At 37.6% G+C, this 18,367-nt stretch overlaps 3 protein-coding genes across 5 annotated transcripts in view; 2 read left to right on the top strand and 1 right to left on the bottom strand.

The window, feature by feature from the left end:
• LOC116261273 (heavy metal-associated isoprenylated plant protein 5-like) overlaps window positions 1-18,367 on the top strand; it is a 111,153-nt gene extending 92,786 nt beyond the window's left edge. The window contains exons 1-7 of one of the 2 annotated variants that reach the window (XM_031639958.2): window positions 12,533-12,672; window positions 13,820-13,953; window positions 14,068-14,118; window positions 14,189-14,240; window positions 15,241-15,299; window positions 17,787-17,832; window positions 18,067-18,367. In XM_031639958.2, coding sequence (XP_031495818.1) covers window positions 13,861-13,953; window positions 14,068-14,118; window positions 14,189-14,240; window positions 15,241-15,299; window positions 17,787-17,832; window positions 18,067-18,197 — 432 coding nt within the window. In that variant the 5' untranslated portion in view covers window positions 12,533-12,672; window positions 13,820-13,860 and the 3' untranslated portion in view covers window positions 18,198-18,367. Of the gene's footprint in view, window positions 1-12,532; window positions 12,673-13,819; window positions 13,954-14,067; window positions 14,119-14,188; window positions 14,241-15,240; window positions 15,300-17,786; window positions 17,833-18,066 lie in introns of those variants that run through there. The other variant, XM_050079440.1, reaches the window with a different exon arrangement.
• LOC116261594 (40S ribosomal protein S11-2) lies at window positions 2,171-5,498 on the bottom strand. The gene is made up of 6 exons (XM_031640431.2): window positions 5,350-5,498; window positions 4,503-4,543; window positions 4,321-4,421; window positions 2,723-2,867; window positions 2,551-2,640; window positions 2,171-2,445 (listed from the first exon to the last, which is right to left on the bottom strand). The coding sequence occupies exons 1-6, from the start codon at window positions 5,359-5,361 to the stop codon at window positions 2,355-2,357; spliced, it is 480 nt and encodes a 159-aa protein (XP_031496291.1). The 5' UTR covers window positions 5,362-5,498; the 3' UTR covers window positions 2,171-2,354.
• LOC116259908 (uncharacterized) lies at window positions 6,984-10,413 on the top strand. 2 transcript variants are annotated; one of them, XM_031637902.2, is made up of 4 exons: window positions 6,986-7,562; window positions 8,085-8,147; window positions 9,109-9,174; window positions 9,756-10,413. In XM_031637902.2, exons 1-4 carry the CDS (start codon window positions 7,248-7,250, stop codon window positions 10,185-10,187), a joined length of 876 nt encoding a protein of 291 aa, XP_031493762.1. In that variant the 5' UTR covers window positions 6,986-7,247; the 3' UTR covers window positions 10,188-10,413. The 2 variants fall into 2 exon arrangements, with proteins under 2 accessions (XP_031493763.1, XP_031493762.1); XM_031637903.2 differs by lacking the exon at window positions 8,085-8,147 and having other exon boundaries at window positions 6,984-7,562.

The following is an 18,367-nucleotide window of genomic DNA, read 5'->3' as shown; positions in this document are numbered from 1 at the left end:
TTATTCACCAAATCTTGTAAATGTCAACAACCCCTTAAAAAAATTGTTTCATCTGTCAATTTTATTGGTGGAGCAAATGTTCTGCCAGTGAAGGGTTATGAGGCAGGTCTTTCTGGTTTCTACTACTTATCCAGTGTATGAAACATTGGAACTATGGATTTTCTGTTTTTTTCTGTTAGCCTGACTGAGTTTCTTTCTTCGTTCATTGCATTTAATGTCAATGCTCAGACCCCTAAAAAGAAAACTGATTCATCTGTAAGTTTGGTTGGTTGAGGTTTCATTTTTGTTCCTTCTCACTACTGGCTAGCTCCAATTATGTGAATTTGTGATAGTGAACTCGTCACAGCCTGGAAGATTTGGTCTTGTGGGAACTATGAAGCAGCTGGGCAACAATACAACAGTGTATTCTACAATGGTACAACTGAGTTGTTGAATCTGGTGGTCTTTTGGATGTATGGTCAAATGCAGAACTTATTCAAGGTAATAAGTGCATAAAACATGAATGTTTACCTTCCTTTTCCACCTTCTGTTCGTGTTTATTTCGTCATGCATATTTGTATGTGTGTCTAGTCGGAGCATACACGCCCATGAACTTGCGCATGTGCATCTGTATGTATGTTGCATGATCTAAGTATTTTTAGAAAAATAAATACCAAATATATTTTCAACCCATTCTGTGTAAGACATTTTGAATATTATATCCAACAACATGCATGTGCGGTATTGACCCTTTTTTTAGGCTTATTCTGTAGAAAACCAGAGGACAACAAACCTGGAGTTAGGAGTTGAAACTGGACGAATGGTTGGAGGTGCTCTCTCTCTCTCTCACGCGTGGTACACATTCATGGGATTAAGATGTGGGCAATTGTAGAGCCATGTTAAATTTTCCCATGCAGATCGTAGCAATTTCCAAAACTAATTTGCCATTCAAATTTCTAATGGCACTTTCGAGGTGACCATATTTGAGCTATATGATTTATTTGATTGTGTGGCTCCTAGTGGTTGCCATGGATTCCGAACACCTGTCTATGATTAATGCTCTTGCCTAGCCTCCACATTAGGTGGTCATCCGTTCTACTTTCTCAAGTTCCAAGACACAGTAAAATGTTATTGAAATTTACAAAATTTTACTCTCTTGGATTACCTCTCTCATAGCGCCAACTAAATCACTCTTTAAAGAAAAATAGCACGCCTTTCACGCGATAATATTGTCTGTTCAGATTAGCATTTCTGGTTTAACCATCGCGTTGCGACTATGGGATTTATTTCCTCTACATTTTTCTCCTGCCAAAGTTTTGATTAGTACGTTTCATTAACAGAGGGGTCATTTGACCATGTTGGATTCCAAGATTACAGTTGATCGTCCAGGAAAGAAGTGGATATCAACGGATTGGTCGGGTACCCACTTAAATGCTTAAAGAAAATCCGGATATGAAAAAAAAGTCCACATTTGATAACAACTAACTCGGATTCAGTTTTAAGAAAATGGCATTTATTTGGAATCAGTTGCATATTTTGGGATCCGAATGTGTAAAAGTTAGATTCGGGGTGGGTTATTGTTGTTAAATTAAATCAGATTCGAACCTGATCCATCAACAACCGTAATAATGCATAACATTCCGATCATAGTAGATTTCACGCACGATGATATGGATGCGGCTAAAATTTTCAAGAACAAGCTGGCACAGGGCGACAGGCACTTGCAAACCCAGAGCATTTCACTGCGCGGGTACAGAATCTGCTCTCGCAGGAATGGTCCAAGGTTCAAAGCCCAACTCAGAGTAGCTCGGACCGAGTCGCACGGAAATGTATAGAAGAAGAGAGCCCTAGACCTCAACATTTTGCGGGCAAATGGGAAGTTGGAATGTCGCTGCAGCCAAACGTGTGCTTGCACATGGTTCAATAATCGATGACAGACGACAAAATGAACAGGATGTCCAATTACGCATCAGAACATTGAGCAGAACTCCCCTTATGGGCGAACTACCTTTGGTGTTCTCTTTGCCAGACAAGGAGCGTCAGCCGTCGCAAATGCATACGAAGACGGCCAAAGAGTGTCAACTATTAGGCAAGACGCCCGAGAAATCAGCTGCAAAATATATCTTGAAGGCTTGTTCATAATTCTCTATCTGCGGCATTGAAGTATCAGAGGTGGACAAATCATTCTCAATAAAAACTCCAAAAAAGTCGAAATTCCCATAAAGAAGCAACTTTTTTAACAAGACACAGTAGCATCTAAATCAAAATGTAATAAATGCATACTTCCTTGTAACAAGCCAGATAAGATAAACCTCAAGTTTTTAAATAGCAGTATGCAAACTAAGATGGCCTTAACCAAAATTGATCTGAAGTGCTCACATCCCTGTGAATGCTTTCTTGCCCCCACCAGTTGAACCAGCCGGAGTGACCTTCAACACATTGAATCTAACTGTCTTCGACAATGGCCTAGTTGTAGAAATTAAAATAACCATTAGAAAAGAAAAGAAGCTTGCCGATTGACAATCCTGATTTCACTAAGTGAGGCTGGATGTGCGGATCAAGGTATCATACCTGCACTGACCAATGGTTACATGATCGCCCTCCTTCACGCGGAAACATGGTGATACATGAGCAGGAGTGTTGGAGTGCCGCTTTTCAAATCTGTATTTCAGAATCACGACCAAGTAAACAATTTGCATTAACTAAAAACCAAACTAATATGCTGATCATTTTTTGTTCTCACCTTTGATACTTCTTAACATAATGAAGAGAATCCCTTCGAACAATGATGGTTCTCATCATCTTAGCTTTATAGACAGTTCCCTGCAATATTCGACCCCTAATGGAAATAGTTCCAGTGAAAGGGCACTTTTTGTCGATGTATGTTCCTGCAGATCGAACCACAATTTAAATCAAACTTGACAGTTCCTAGGTTACAAAACCATCAAACCAGCAACATATGGAATGGACATCTTCAAACATGATGAGAAGTCAAGACAGGGGGTCCTGATGGCCAAGGAATCAGTTCTCTATCAGCAACGCTGCAACAAAGTATTACCAATTGAAACAACCAACCACACCCCCCCCCAACCCCCCAAAAACGCTAATTTTTTTTCTGAATGCAACAACAAAACCAATCATGGTTTCTCTACACACAAGCAATCCTATAAATTCATAAAAGTCATCAAACAATTCAAAAATGGTTTCTTTGGTTGATCAGCACTCCCATGGAATTGAACAGGCTAAAACTAGGAGATTTTGCCAAAGTTTGTAGCATGAACCACGAAAGATTCATACAATCTTCAATCTGGCAAGTTCCTGTTGGCTCCAAGCGGCAGTCAGGATGCTAGGGAAGACAGTACCTGCTGTGACTCAAAGAAGGAGCCGTGAATGTAGACAAGATAATTGGCGACCAAAAGGTTAGGAATTGGTTCAAATTTTGACGTTATTTATATATGGGCCAGATCCCCCCCTGCATGAAAAAAGAGACAACAGATGGGGGAAAAATGATCTTGCAGCTATCCCAGCGGTCTAGAACAATTAAAAGGTTCTATCAGAGGCAACCCGGCAACTTTCTAGCATGATCATTTGACAGTAATTCCTTGCTACAGTTTTGTAAAAAATATCTTGAAGCAAAACAAAAGGAAATACCATCTTGAAGCAGATCAAGAGTAAGACGTGATGAATACCTGAAACCAAAGTCTGTCTTTAAGGTTAAAAATAAATGCAACAAATAACAATGTGTAGTATATGACCAAATGAAGGTCTGTAGGGTAACTCTTATCATGAAAAAAATTTACATTATATTGAGAATAAACAGATTGCTTGAACGGGTAGATTTCTTACTCAAACAAAAAATCATATACAGGATATATCTACCAGGCTAACTAAACACCTTTTCTTCCTATTAAAGATCAAACTCAATTCATCAAAACATCATTTTCTTACTCATATGGATACAAATTTTACAGCATGTACAGATTAAATAGATAACTTGAAAGAACGGATGACTGATGCAAAGCAAGATTACATACAGAGGATAACTACTAGGCTAACTTTTGTCGATCCCTTCTTATCAAAAACTTGTTTTCACATATTATATTGTAGATTTTTGCATGTTATTCAAATATAGAACATATAATCAGAGTAATTGAGCAATCAGTCCAACTATAGGTGATTCGCGAGAGGCTTCTTTTTACTATACATGCAAACCCAGCAGTCTAAAATTTAAAACAAAAGAAGACATAATATGTGTGTGTGTGTGTGTGAATAACAGAAGAAATTAGAAAAAAAAATCAGCATCAAAGACACTTCAAGACAGAGAAGTGCAGACGATTAGACCTTCAATGGCCTCCCTTGGCGTCTTTATCTTCAGCCCAATGTTCTTCCAGAAACGGTTACCACCTTTCCCCGGACCCTTTCCTTTACCAGATTTTTTAGAGCTGCAACAATTAGTTCCGTGTCATTTCATAAAACACCTCAACTTAGACTGAATAAGGCCTAAACCCAGGTAAGAGCTTTACCTTAGAAAGACTTTAGGTTGCTTAAGAAATGCCTTCTCAGTCTGAAAATCAGGAACAACAATCAATATTCTGAACCGTACCAGAAAGAAATTATTTGTAAACGACGCTTGAGAAAATAAAAGCATACAAGTTTTTTAAAATTTAACTTCTTTTACTGTTCTATAGATGCTCATAAATATATGTACTTCCAATGTATCGCTAAACCTCATTTACACGCCAGACGATGAGCAATCCAACACATGTTTACCGAAATCAATCGAATTGACAATCCATCAATCCATACGGACCTATAACAGATAAAATCTCAAAGATTTCATGGATATTATTCCCGTTACGGATCATCGGAAAGAAAAAAAGGAATGCATCAGTCTATTTTTCAACTGAAATTAAGCCCTCTGGAAGCATAAAGGGAAATCCAGATTGTTTCTTTCTCAACAAGGAAGTATAGATTAGCATTCAGATGGACCCGCTTATCTACGGAAAGACAGAAAAACACAAGGAAACAAGCATTGTTATTCTACTTCCCCGGGCAATGTAGTGTGTGCCATACGTCGTTTAAACGGAACCTACACCTACACGAAATTCTACTTCTCAAATGGAAAGAGCTGTAATTGAACATAAAATATACAACACAAAACTAAGACAAGACGAAGGTCATAACTTAAGAACAACCCATAGACCTTCAAAATCCCGACAAAGAGAATAAACCCTAGCGGACACCACGACTAGCAAATGAGGGGCACCGAAGATAACAGTTCGAGAGGCCAAGAGAACTTAGATAAACAGCATGAATCAGCGAATGCAGGAGATGTAATGAGAAGGACAGAGATCAGAGCGAAGGTCTTACCTGCTCAGCCATGGCCGCGGAGAAGGGATCTTCAGCTGCGACCGAAAGAAGTTGATGGCGCGAAGAGGGAAGACGGGCACGAGAAACTTAGAAAGTGGCTCGTATACGAAAAAACCCTAACCCTAAAATCTCTTTAGGATGGATTTCTAGACTTTTATAAAAGGGTTTCGCAAATCTCAAAATACGGACTCTATCTTCTCATAATTACGCCGTCGTCACAAAATTTTTGGCCTTTTTCTGGTAATGATTAAGTTCCGACCTTTTAAGAGGCAAAGCATGGTGTAAAATTTTGATCCTCGAAAACAGAGTAAAACAGTCGCCGAAAATAATCATATAAAAATATATTATCATGTTTCTGCAATATTTAGTTACGTAATTTTATGCATTTGGGGCATTTCACTGATTCAGAAAAAAACAAAAAACAAAACAAAACAAAACAGAACAAAAGTCATAAAAGTGAAAGAGCCACATGGACGCCATAATCTAAACATGTTATGCCTACATCCTTAAAACTTGATTGTAGAGATTCTTGTAAAATACAAGGACAGATTAAAATTCGCTGGAACTTAAAATATATCTTTAAATAAAACTATGCCTTGTATGGCATTAAGTTATTAATTCTCTATTAGTTTCCAACAGTTCACATTTGGAAAAAATCACATGATAAACCTAAAGCTCTCTTAGTGGAGTTCTATTTTTAAATTATGCATCAAATAGGCAGAAATTACAACCAATACAGCATGTTAACCCAAAAACAATTCCTTTTAAAGATATTGAAAATTTTGAATTATCCGGAAATTACTTTACAATAAAATATGTAACTGGGCATCTTTAAAACCACATCTTTCTTTTATCATGTAAGAATTCTTTTTCTTATTTAGATGAACGAGGTTCACTTGTAGAAGATGTTACATTTGTTGCAGGCAATAGCACAAAAAACATAAGGGAATCAAATGTTGCAGGAAACTTGTTTGTGGGTTTGGAAACAACGGTGGGCAGCGAGAAGGTAGATTTCAACGATTAGCATCGACTTCGCCACTAGCTTTGCTTCTAATGAAGTCCACACACATGGAGCGACTCTTAGATTCAAACTGTGATGTGACTCGTATTTGCATGCTTAAGCTTCTATGAAGGGCTATAAATATTTTGGGGCCAAACATAATTTAAAATTTTAACATGGGCTGAAATAAAATTTTCAAATACTTGATGTAGATTAAACTAAACTTTTAACATTTATAAGTAAAATTTTGATTTTTTTAAAACCCGAGAGGGGGCGATGATTGTAAATCATGCTATGAACATTCTCATAGTCTCATGACCATCAAATTAATTCACATATGTGATTTTTTTTTGTTCTTTTAGCTGTTAAATACTTCATATGATTTTTATATGTGCCTCACATAATCAACTTCTACTGAAATTAATCACGTTTTATGCAGCCTACAAATATTTATTTGATGGATGCTTATTAGAGAGATCAAAGGAAAAGAGATACACAATCGCATCCAAGCTACGGTGGGCAAGTGCTGACGCATTCGATCCTCATCCCTGCGTCCCTGCAGGGAAGGCAAGGAGCGACCCTTTTATACCCTGAAGTCTCCAGCGTGAAGGAAGCAGTTGGACCCCACAGCAGACCTCGGCTCATCTGCTTCAATGACTCTCTCTCTCTCTCTCTCTCTATCTGTCTCTTCCTTTTCCTTTCTCTGATAAAAACCCTAAAATGCGACCACCAATCTCTCCAAAAAAAACACGTGGCAGCAGCCAACCGAACTAAGCTTCTTGCCTTCCAACTCTCGCCCCCAAATCTATGATACCTCCCCGCTACTCTCTCTCTCTCTCTCTAGCGTTCTTTCTCCTCCCAAATCTCTCTCTCTCTCTCTTTCTTGTTTCTCTCAGCCATGGAATGCTGTTTCGATGAAGAAGAGATGGAGGCTTGCAGTGCCCTGTTGGAGCTCTCCTGCTCTGCGATCTTTCGCTGGAACTCCGGTCTTCTCCTCCTGCGGTGGGGCGCCAAAAGGAGGCGCCACTCTCCTCCTCTGACTCAACGTCCTCACCTTTCTCCTCCTATTTTTCTTCATGATTCCGACGATGGAGGCCGAGGGGGAAGAGAAGGAGGAGGAGACGAGGCAACTCCGTCTTCTCCAGCCCCAACCGAGCAGTTTGAAGCAAGAAGGAAGCCCAGAAGAACCAGAAAGCAAGTCCCCAAGAAGAAGGTGTCGTTGGTTCTCTCCTTTCAGATCTCTCTCTCTCTCTCTTTGATCAGTCCTTCATTTTATCCTCTTGAAAACTTATTTTCTTCTGCGTCTTGCTTCGTATTCTTCTGGACAATCTTTGGTTTCAAGACATCCTTTTGTTTTTCTACGTTTTTTTTTTTTTTAAAAATTTCCAGAATTTGTCTTGATTTCACTGTCTTCTAGCTTGGTCTTCCTTTTTTTCTCTTTCCGTTTTCCTGCAAAATTATTTTTCCCTGTTACTGAACGAAGAAGATGAAGGCTAGAAAAAATAAATAAATAAACCGACTGCTTCAAGATTCCTATTTATTCCTAGAATAAAAATGGAAGGCAGCCAAAAAACACTCGATTTTTCCTTCCCCTTGAAAATCTCTCCCCTATCCATAATTTTGTATCAACTTATTACCTTTTTCCACTGCTTCTAAGGATTATCATGTTTATTTGGAAGCCTCTTTTATTTACTATTCGAGATGCTAAAGGTGGAAAACATGAATAAAATTGCAGACCCACAAAGAATTGAAAGAACTTGTGGCTGAGTTGCTGGCGGAACAAGAGGAGCTTAGATTGGTACGTTACGTTCATTGGTGTTTTGAAAGGTCAAAATCATCAGCGCCTCTTTCCCTTAACACGCCACAATAGACTTTGGTGGGCTCGGTCCTTCTCACTTTGGACCCATTAGCTTGACCTAAGTTCACTTTGCTGGCTAAAACTCAGTCTTGGTCGGGTCGATATTTTTTTATATACATGAGTTTCAGACCCGAACCAAAAGCAGCTGTAAATTCTGATGTATTTGCTTTTTCCATTCCAACTTGCGTGATAACTGATAAGTGGTGCCCACAGAATTCCAACCATGCTGTATTGGATCGCGGGTTTGGTACCATATGGGTTTTGTATTAGATCCGACTATTGTATAGAGTCTTTTCCTTTCTTTCTTGTTTATCTCGGGTCCCGGGTCCGACGCCTTTGCGTGCTTGGTCCGGACGATGCTGGCATAACGCGCTTTGTGGCTGTCAGCTTACAGTTTTAAATTAATCCAACGACCTTCACAACGTTCTGCTTTTCACTTTCTGTCCTTCTGGATAATTATATATCAAACCCTAGCTTTTTTTCTTAATCTCCAAAACCGTCTCCATCTTATTGCCTGGGTTAATTTTAATAATTTGTTCATTCTTTTAACCACATCCCAAATGGTTTTTTTGGCTTCTAGTTGGAGGGCAATCTGCCTGACCAACTTTCGACTGACCTCTCTGTGTTGCTAACCAAATTTTACCTAACATCCAAATAATTGTCCTTTATTTTAAGTTGTTGTTATTCTTTCTCAAGGTTATTCTTTTCAAGTTGTTGGAAAAGAGGACCTTTAGAAAATGCATCTTCGCTGTCCTCGTAAAATGCAGACTTGCATACTCGATGCGAACACTTCTTTTTTTAGCTCAACAAGAGAGAGTGGAAGAAAGATTAATGTTTATTGTTGCTTGTTGTTGCAGTACTAAATGCATAATAGTACTACTGTATTGTTGCTTGCTTTTAGGATATCTTGGAAGCCACCAAGCTTTTGAAGGAGTTGAAGGATCGAAATTTAGAGCTCAAAGCTAAGGTAATTTTAAATTGTGTTTGATTGGGTTTTTCATTTAACCCAATATGTCAGTTGGTTAGGCCATGAAAGTGTTTCTAATTTTGCAATTCCTAAAATGAGTTGTATTCCTTACACACTCTAAAATAGCATACCGTTTGCTAAATTAAAAAAAAAAAAATAACAAGTTTGCATGATTCATAAAATGCCATTATGTTTTTTCCCCCGAAAACATTGCTTATGTTGAGAGTGCTTCCAATATTTACCTAAAAATCCCACTTCCAGATTTCTTGGATTTTTTAACCATTCATGCTGTTATGTATTTTGCTTCTATTTACCTTGTTCTTTTCTCGATTGCCAACGTTCTTCTGACAAAAAAAGAAAGAACTTTTCCCTTTCTATGTGATCTTTAGTGAGTTTCCTCTCACAGAAAATCATGCCAATGAATTAAAAAGCGTTTTTTATGAAGAAATTTTTACTATTTAGTACCTTTGTTTTTAATTTTGTATGCAATCTAATAAAATCTCACGATCGTCAAAGACATGCTCAATTCAGCATCTTTCTTTAAGACTGCAACTGAGATTTGCTTTTCATTTGGACTGTAGGAGTGTCTAAATTTGAAGGAAAGACAGCATCAACCAGAAGAGGAGAGTGACAGATGCAATCAGATTCCTGACATTAACACAGAGCCACCGTCTATGTTGCCCCAACAATCTGCGGCTGACCAACTATTGCATGATGATGGTCCGCACATCGTCGACTCGGAAGCTCTTGAGAAGCCTTTGTTTCTTTTCCAATCCCCGTTGCCTTCTTTAGAAGGGAGGCATTTGATCTCAATACCTGCCACCGTGCTCTGTCAATACTTGCAAAGTGCGGAGGTGAATGCTTCCACTAATTGTGTGGAAGATGATAACGGTTTGTGTTTTTCTACCTTGGATGTAGCAAGTAGAGCTGCCATTGCTGCTCAAGCCAGGAAGAGGAGGATAGAAATGAATAGAATGAAGAGTACCCAGTGCTTTAAAATAAGAACAAGATGATGTATTCAAGTGGTGTTTCAATAACAAATAATTTGGTAAAGAGAGAGAGAGGGTGGGGGAGGGAGATTGTAGTGCTTACAGAAGCGTTCTTTATTTTTTGGTGATGTATTTTATTAGATATATCTGATAAGAGAATATTGTGAAGAAATCGAAGACTCCAAGTTTTGAGCATCTGTGTGTGTCTGCGCAACAAAGCTTCATAAAAGGAAGTTGATTACAGGTGTAACTTGTTCTGTCTTCAGAGAAGTTTCTGTCAATATCTGCTTTGGAAGGCGAAGATGAAATTCCCTTTTAGTTTGAGGGAAATGACATAAACACAAACTGAGTGGATGGAAAAAAAATTTCTTGCCACCTTATTCCAGAAAATTTTCCATGGTAAAAATATCTATGCTAAAAAGGTCCGTAGATTTATTTTCGGGGTGAATAAAATGCACCCTTAGGTTAGTGGATTCTTTTAATTTCAGGCTTTTCAATTGAACATTCGGATTAATCTATCCTTCCAGGCAGCACCATTAGAGAACCTAACGTTTTAACTAAACTTTGGTTTTGCTCATCAATTTCACGTTGTTTCGCTAAAAAAATGACGTTTACCACGCAGTTAAAAGCAAAGTGCAAAAATTTGAAAACTCCAAAATTTTAAGATATCGCTAACGGCTAATGTAGTAGGGACAATAACAAGAGAAACTCTTAATAATAATAAAACCCAAAAAAAAAATTATAAGAACGGCTGACATTGAAGGAAAAGCACATTCATTATCGCCCGTTGCAGGTGTCCTTCATGGCCTCAACCCACCATCTCCGGCGTTCCTCAGCCCCTCATCTCCTTGTCTTCGGGATATCTCTTGATACTGATATCTTGGGGGAGAGGGGATTTTTGAGTTAGAGGAATGCAAAAACGGTCATGGCAGGCATCGGTCTTTTGTATGCGGAGCAGTACAGGAAGATCAAGAGCGCAAAGTAAGACAACGGGCTGGTGCCAGCCGCCGACAGCGAGTCTGTCCGCGCCGGAATCGCCCCAGTTCACAGTTGGTTGGAGCAAGCTGTCGATCGTAGGATGTAGAAGTTTATGGGGGCTGAGAGAGCGGTCTGACCCTTTCGCCCTTGCGATCATGGAAGGATGCTTTTCTTGTTGATCTTGAATTCGTGATGCCGTGGAAGGTGTTGATCTTGAATCCGTGATGCCGTGGAAGGTGTTGATCTTGAATCCGTGATGCCGTGGAAGGTGTTGATCTTGAATCCGTGATGCCGTGGAAGGTGTTGATCTTGAATCCGTGATGCCGTGGAAGGATGCTTTCCAACCCGATTCATTGACGTTTCTATTGTTTTGTGAATTCGTGAAGTTTGTCATACAAAAATGAATAGAAAATGTATGAAGAAGCGCGATTCCAAGTTCCAACTGGGCGATCGAATACAAGCGCTTCCGAGCTATTGGGTTTTGTGATCTGTTTCTACATAAAAACGGAGAGAGAGAGAACTAGAGAGAGAGGGAGATCATTTTGGATGTAAGTCCCGATGAGAGAGAGAACCAGAGAGAGAGGGGAGATCATTTTGGATGAAAGTCCCGATGAGAGAGAGAGAGAGAGAAGGCGTGTTTTCTAACTTTGAGTTAAAAATTTCGTGGATACCTTGTAGGGTGCATTTGACGCACACAAGGAAAAAAAACCTTCCATGGATAAAACTTTCGTTGTTATCTTTTAAACGTTTGATGCTCCTTGGTTTTTTTACCATGGAAAATTTTTTTCCTGGATATCTTTTAGGTTGTGTTTGATGCACCCTGAAAAAGAATTCATGGTCTTTTTTACCATGGATTTTTTTACCTTGGAAAAAACTTTTACTGGATTATTGGATGCATCCAGGGATTTTTTTTTTTTTTACCAGGATAAAAATTTTCCGTGGACATATCTGAGGGTGCGTTTGATGCACTGACAAGAAAAAAATTTTCTTGGATTTTTAGGATAGAATTTTTTTTAAGGAAAAAAATTTTCATGGATTTTTAGGACGGAATTTTTTTCATGGAAAAAACTTTACGTGGATTTTTAATCATGGAAAAAGTTGTCGGGGATTTTTTATCATGGACAAATTTTCATGGACTTTTTATCATGGAAAATTTTTTCGTGGATTTTTTAGGATGGACTTTTAATCATGGAAAAAAACTTCGTGGATTTTTTATCATGGAAAAATTTTTCGTGGATTTTTAATCATGGAAAAAATTTTCGTGGATTTTTTAAGATGGATTTTTTTTTAATCATGGAAAAAATTGTACAACGGGATGGATTTTTAATCTTTGGGGATATCTTTCAGTGTAACGCTTGACAGAAAATCCAAGGCAAAATTTTGCCATGAAAAAAAAACTTCTCGTGGATAAATTTATCTTCACGTGGATGGCAGCAGCCTGCAGGAAGGAGGTCGGAGACTCGGAAGAAAAGAAGAGAGAGTCAGAACTCGCAGCACGGCAGCAGCGGGCTCGATGTTGGTTGATCGACAGGTAGCAGATTCATCATTCACATATGTGCTTCAATTTTGCTTGTTTGATTGTTTCTTTGCAGTTTGCCCCAAAAAAATTTCCTCGCCATGAAGTTCTTTCTTTCTTTCTTTCTTTTTTTTTTTTTTGAAGAATTTTAGTGCTTCTTTTCTTTCTTGGTCGTCAATGTGAACCCTTAAATCTTCTTCTCGTCACAACCCTCCTTATCACGAGGGATGCAAAGCCCAAGCCTAAGCTCTGTCTTCCTGGTAGAAGGGCCAAGATGGTCTCTGAACCTGCCATCAACAGCTTTGAGGTCGAAACCGGTGGTTTTATCAGCATCTTTTTCCTCTGCTTTTGTCATGATGCCGGGCCATTCCTAGTTACGGTGTAAGATCATCGAGTCAATGACGAAATAGGAGGAGAAAAATGTTGTTTACTGAAGCCGTGGGACGATGAAGGCCTCACTGCTAGATTCTGTTCATATTCTAGTGATTTTTCCTGCGCAGCAGCACAGGCATTTATTCATTGCACTGTTGTTGATTTGGGGATTTTATAATTCTATCTGTCATGCGTGAATTACGTAGGATTTAGGGATTTTCTGTTATTGCAGATTTAGGGTTTTTAATATTGCAGATTTGGTGTTTCTTATTAGTTGCATATAGTGAGTTAGAAACTAAGTCAGGTCTAATGTTACCGTGGCTGCATGCTTGTGTGAAAGGAAACCACCATATACGCAAGAAAATGTTTTAAGCTAGCCTACGCAGTACAATTTTTTTCACAAAACTGACCTTATGGTTGTGAACTCCATGTTACAAAACTTTCTTGTATTTGTGAAGACAACATTCTGGCGTATAACACTTGTAGTGATAGAAAGAGCAACCTCTGCATCAGAAAAAAATCAAAACATAGTTTTCCCTCTTCTAGTCTCTAGCCTTATACATGTTTGTTATGGATTATCTTATTTATGTTTTATACTTTCACCTTTGCTTTCCAAGTCTTTCTGTTGGTATGAAATTTATTTTTGGTGTTTGATCAGATAGAAATGAGAAACATTGTGACATGGCTGCCATTCATCTGGAATTTTGATGTTTGTGGAGGGACTTGTGATAGACACAAGGACCTTTGCTAAACGTTCTTATTTTCCTTTTTTTTTTCCCTTCTGGTTCAGGATTGATTAATGTGGGAGTAGCATAAACGAGGAAGCTGGCAATGGGCGATTCAGTAGACAAGTTCAGAAAAGGAGGTTCAACTCCTAATGACTTAAGATGTCGTCACTGCGCAGGACCACTTTCCAAGGATATGGTTGGTCCTCTACTTCTTGCCATTTAATTTTAATTTTATCATTTCCCCACCTTTAACTAGCAAGAAAATCAGTTTTGTTGTGTTACCTACGCGTCCACCCTTTGAATGTTTCAGGAGACAAGTAGTTGGACAGTTGCACCATTCGTGAGAGATAGCTTCTCTATGGTATTAAATAGTTTGTCTTTCTTTTTGTATGATCATGTTCTTGGTTATATACTGGTAATTATGAATGCAGATTGGTTCGGCTGTTGGTGGGACTGCAAGTGCATTTTATGGCTTTAATCATGGTATTTGGTGAACTTTTTTTCCTTTTCCCTAAATTGGATGTCCGTTGTGTTTATGGTTCTTTGTACTCACGACATGTTTAAAAATGATGAAGCAATGAGAAAGTGGTTACACCTTCTGTATTTTACAAAGTTGAGAATGAATTTTATGAAATCAAACTTAAACATCTTGCTTGAGTGGGATACTTACCTGATTAAAGTTGTGTTTGTCTGACAACTGCTTGATCTATGATGGTCTTGCTTGATTTATTTGATAACTGCTTGTCCTACAACACTTAAGACTGTTTATTTGATATGGCTAGCACCCAGGCTGGAATGCTCTTTGGTTTTTGATCTCCTTTTTATTGTATAATAGTTTGTGGAAGAGAGATTGCTTTGATCAAGTTGATGAGGAGAATTTTGTAGTAGTTACCTCTTGTGTGTAAAAGAAGTACATAAGCAGTCTAACAATGTCACATCTCTAATCATCAGACTCTAGAATGTTTTCTCTTCAATATATTTTGAACCATAGTGTGTAACTATGCTCCATTCTATGAAATGTTCCACAAAAGAAATTGTGAATCTCAGTTATAGAATCGTGTGAGAGGCATGTGAATCTTAACTGACAAAAAGAAATTACAAAATGTAAACAGTAGACAGTTTGCTTCTTATGTGAGGTTACCCAAATGATTGATATTTAGATGGGTAAATGAATATTGTTAAATGCAAAAGCTGGTTGTTCCATGTGATATGAGTGCAACGTGGGTGCGGGGGCTTATAAATGCAAAACTGTTGCATAGCACCTTTTTTTTTCTTAGGATGTTGGATTCTCTCGGCTTTGGATTGTGATGGCTAAATGTTGACTTTTGAATTGCAAACAATCTTGTGGTTGTTATGAATTATGTAGAAAGCTGTAAAACTGGCATTTGCAGGCTCAGCTTACAATTTGTGTGTAACTTTTATTTTGTGCCTTGTCTTTTTCTCCTTGTTGATGTTGATCTGTTCTCTGCATGTGTGCTTGCAGCAATGCCTGTTATTAGAAGATGGGTAAAGGGGCCGATGTGGTTGCATTTCTTTATTGGTGTAAGTTATTTACTGCCTTTCATGTTCTTAATCCCATACATGCACTTTTAAGACCCCATTTAGTTGCTGTTTACTGGTCTATTCCTTGAATAGCACATCTTGGACATGCTTTAGTTTAGTATATTTTATTTTGTAGTCTTATAGCCAAAAATGTCTTGAATCTGATAAAGGGGGACATGATGGAGTAGCAAAAGGTTTTGCAAAATTGAATAGAGGACAGAAGAGTAGCACTATTGGATATCAAGAGACACTACTTATAAAGGAGAAATGAGGGGCACATACGTTTATTACTTTTAAGAAACTTTTAAAATGATAAGATAATTATGTTATGGTTAAATGTCCTTTAGGATGCTTCCTCTCTTCTTTTTTTTTCTTTATGAGGAACTAGGGAAGTAGGTTTGACAAACTTCTTATTTCGGAATAGAAATATTATATTGTTAAGAAGAATGATAAGAGGAAAAGTAGGAAGTATGTGAGGAATTTTAAATTTTTGCATGTGTTATTGTGCCCATTCCTTAAGGCCGCTGGTTTTCTATCGTGTCTGTGTATTTATGTGTATAAATTTATTCTTTTTTGTGCATGCCTGAAATGGTCTTCCCTTCCCTTTTATGTGTATGTGCAAGTGCTTTCCTTCGTAAAGTGAGAAGCAATAACTTGGATGTTGATTGTGAATTTCGTGGCTGATAAAGCCAAGAAGCTACTTATTTATTTCCTCAAAATATACATGCGACATGGTGCATTTATTACAAGATGACATTGGTACTGTTTATAACCTTTATTGCACACCAAGGAACTGTTTCATGGTATCTAGATTTCTAGACTTCTTAAATTTTACTCGTAGGAGGTTTGATACTTGTACCATTGAATGAGGATTCTGCCTCTCAGTAATCAAAATTTCTTGTAGAATAGCACAGTTCGTAGTGGCAGCTATTTCAGTGAAAACAAAAAATCATGTTTTTTATGCTTCTTGTTTGTTTTGCAAATAGCAGCTTGGGGTGCATGCATTAGTTATGGTGCTCCCACTTCATGCCATGAATAGCTTAGAAATTTTAAGAATCCCAGGGTGCTTTATTATTATCTTATTTTAATAATAAATTCCATAACTTGAGGACTTTACGTGGACGTTGTGTTTGAATTGGCAGTACTAGTTATTAGCTTTCAAACAAGATCAGTTCTTGTTTGCATCTTGTGGATTTGGTACAATTATCTTGTTAAGGTATTTTGCAATCCACACTTTAGGAGTGTTATCCATCATGCAATACGTATCGTGTAGGTTTAAGAAACTTATACGATACGCCTACGATACATGATACACCTGTGTATCGTAGGCATATCGTGCGATACGGCCGATATGCCCCCGTATCTTATGATGCAGGGACAAAACGCAAAAAAATCTTGTTTTGTGTGTTTTTTTTTTAAAGATAGTTCCTCCCTTCCACTTTCTAAGCTTCTGTAAGAACTGTGGGAGGGCGAGGTTTTACTAGTTTTCTAAACAAATTAATCATATGTTGGTGAAGACATTCCAGTTGAAGGCATTGAAAATTAAAATTTAAAACATTTAACAAAGAAAATGAGGATGAATAAGAAGATGATGATGATTATCATTGACTAATGATAATCATAATATTTGGTACTTGGCAATAACGAATTATATGGTGTGGACTTGTGATATAATCTAAAATATTTCAAACTTGTGATTGATGCTTATTATGTTATTCTGAATCTATGATTTCTCATTTCTGAATGTGTTGTTGATATATTATAGCTTATGAATGGTGAATCATGAACATTCTTTATGTGAAATGTTTTTTATATGGAATACATTTTTCCTGATTTTTTTATCTATTTTTTCTAATTTTTTGTATTTTTTTGAATTAAAAATTTAATTTTATGATATGCTACGCTACATTTACGATACATTACGATCCAGCGTATACGTCGACCCACTTGTGATATAATCTAAAATATTTCAAACTTGTGATTGATGCTTATTATGTTATTCTGAATCTATGATTTCTCATTTCTGAATGTGTTGTTGATATATTATAGCTTATGAATGATGAATCATGAACATTCTTTATGTGAAATGTTTTTTATATGGAATACATTTTTTCTGATTTTTTAATCTATTTTTTCTAATTTTTTGTATTTTTTTGAATTAAAATTTTAATTTTATGATACGCTACGGTACATTTACAATACATTACGATCCAGCGTATACGTCGACCCAACCAATATACGTTACTATACACCTTTTACAACATTGCTCTGGTCTGTAATATTACCTCCTTGTTTCACTCAGTTGTTAGTAGAGTGTGAACTATTCATGAATTTATTCATTATATGCGTGAAGGAGAAAAGGAAAAAGAGGATGTTGCTTTTAATGCCTTCTCAGATTCTTTAAGGTTTTACTTTAGAGATCCGATTTCATGGCATCTGGCCTTTCAGAAATAAGAAATAAATTCTGTCGTCCTGATCTCTTTGCAGGCTCCACCTGTGATAATCTTTTCTTCAGCATGTGCTGGATTAGCAGGTTAGTCAGTTACATCCCAATTGCATACTTAGTGAGCATGTGCTTCATGTTGGTCTTTAAGGATGCACTTCTGTGCATACATGTGCAAGGTTAATATGATTATTCATGGATGGTACTAATTCAGGAAAACGGGGCTTGACCGATCCGAGGAACTTATGCTGCAACATTTTCCTCCTCGCATCAATATCTTCTGTCAATGATTCTTAATCTTTATTGCTTCTTCCGTTTCTGCAGGTGGTGCTGTGCCAGCATTAGCACAACTTGCTTCCTCGTCATACCATGCAGCATTCTCAGCTTCCTCAACCCCAAACTCTTCTTCTAGAGGCGACAAAATAAAGAAATCAACCACTGCAACGACCCTGTAGTATTTTTCTTAATTTGGGCAACATGTTTTCCTGCAGAAATATGCTTTAGATTGTTTATTTCTTGTACAGAAGATAAAAAGGAAAAAAAAAGCCTCTGGTTCGTGCATCAGTTTGTGCTTTTAAATGGTGAAACTATGTCAGTACTTTGTTCAATTGTAGCATTTACTCCA

The sequence above is a fragment of the Nymphaea colorata genome, chromosome 9, assembly GCF_008831285.2.
Source record: "Nymphaea colorata isolate Beijing-Zhang1983 chromosome 9, ASM883128v2, whole genome shotgun sequence".
Taxonomy (NCBI): Eukaryota; Viridiplantae; Streptophyta; class Magnoliopsida; order Nymphaeales; family Nymphaeaceae; genus Nymphaea; species Nymphaea colorata.
Note: the sequence above shows the minus strand (reverse complement) of the source record. Positions and strands in the feature narration are given on the sequence as shown.

Coding starts and splice junctions, on each gene's coding strand:
- LOC116259908 (XM_031637902.2), top strand. CDS start 7,248: ATGGAATGCTGTTTCGATGAAGAAGAGATGGAGGCTTGCAGTGCCCTG. Junction 8,148..9,108: donor AACAAGAGGAGCTTAGATTG/GTACGTTACGTT, acceptor GCTTGCTTTTAG/GATATCTTGGAAGCCACCAA. Junction 9,175..9,755: donor ATTTAGAGCTCAAAGCTAAG/GTAATTTTAAAT, acceptor TTTGGACTGTAG/GAGTGTCTAAATTTGAAGGA.
- LOC116261594 (XM_031640431.2), bottom strand. Junction 4,422..4,502: donor CAACCTAAAGTCTTTCTAAG/GTAAAGCTCTTA, acceptor TAATTGTTGCAG/CTCTAAAAAATCTGGTAAAG. Junction 2,868..4,320: donor GCCAAGGGAGGCCATTGAAG/GTCTAATCGTCT, acceptor TTCGATCTGCAG/GAACATACATCGACAAAAAG.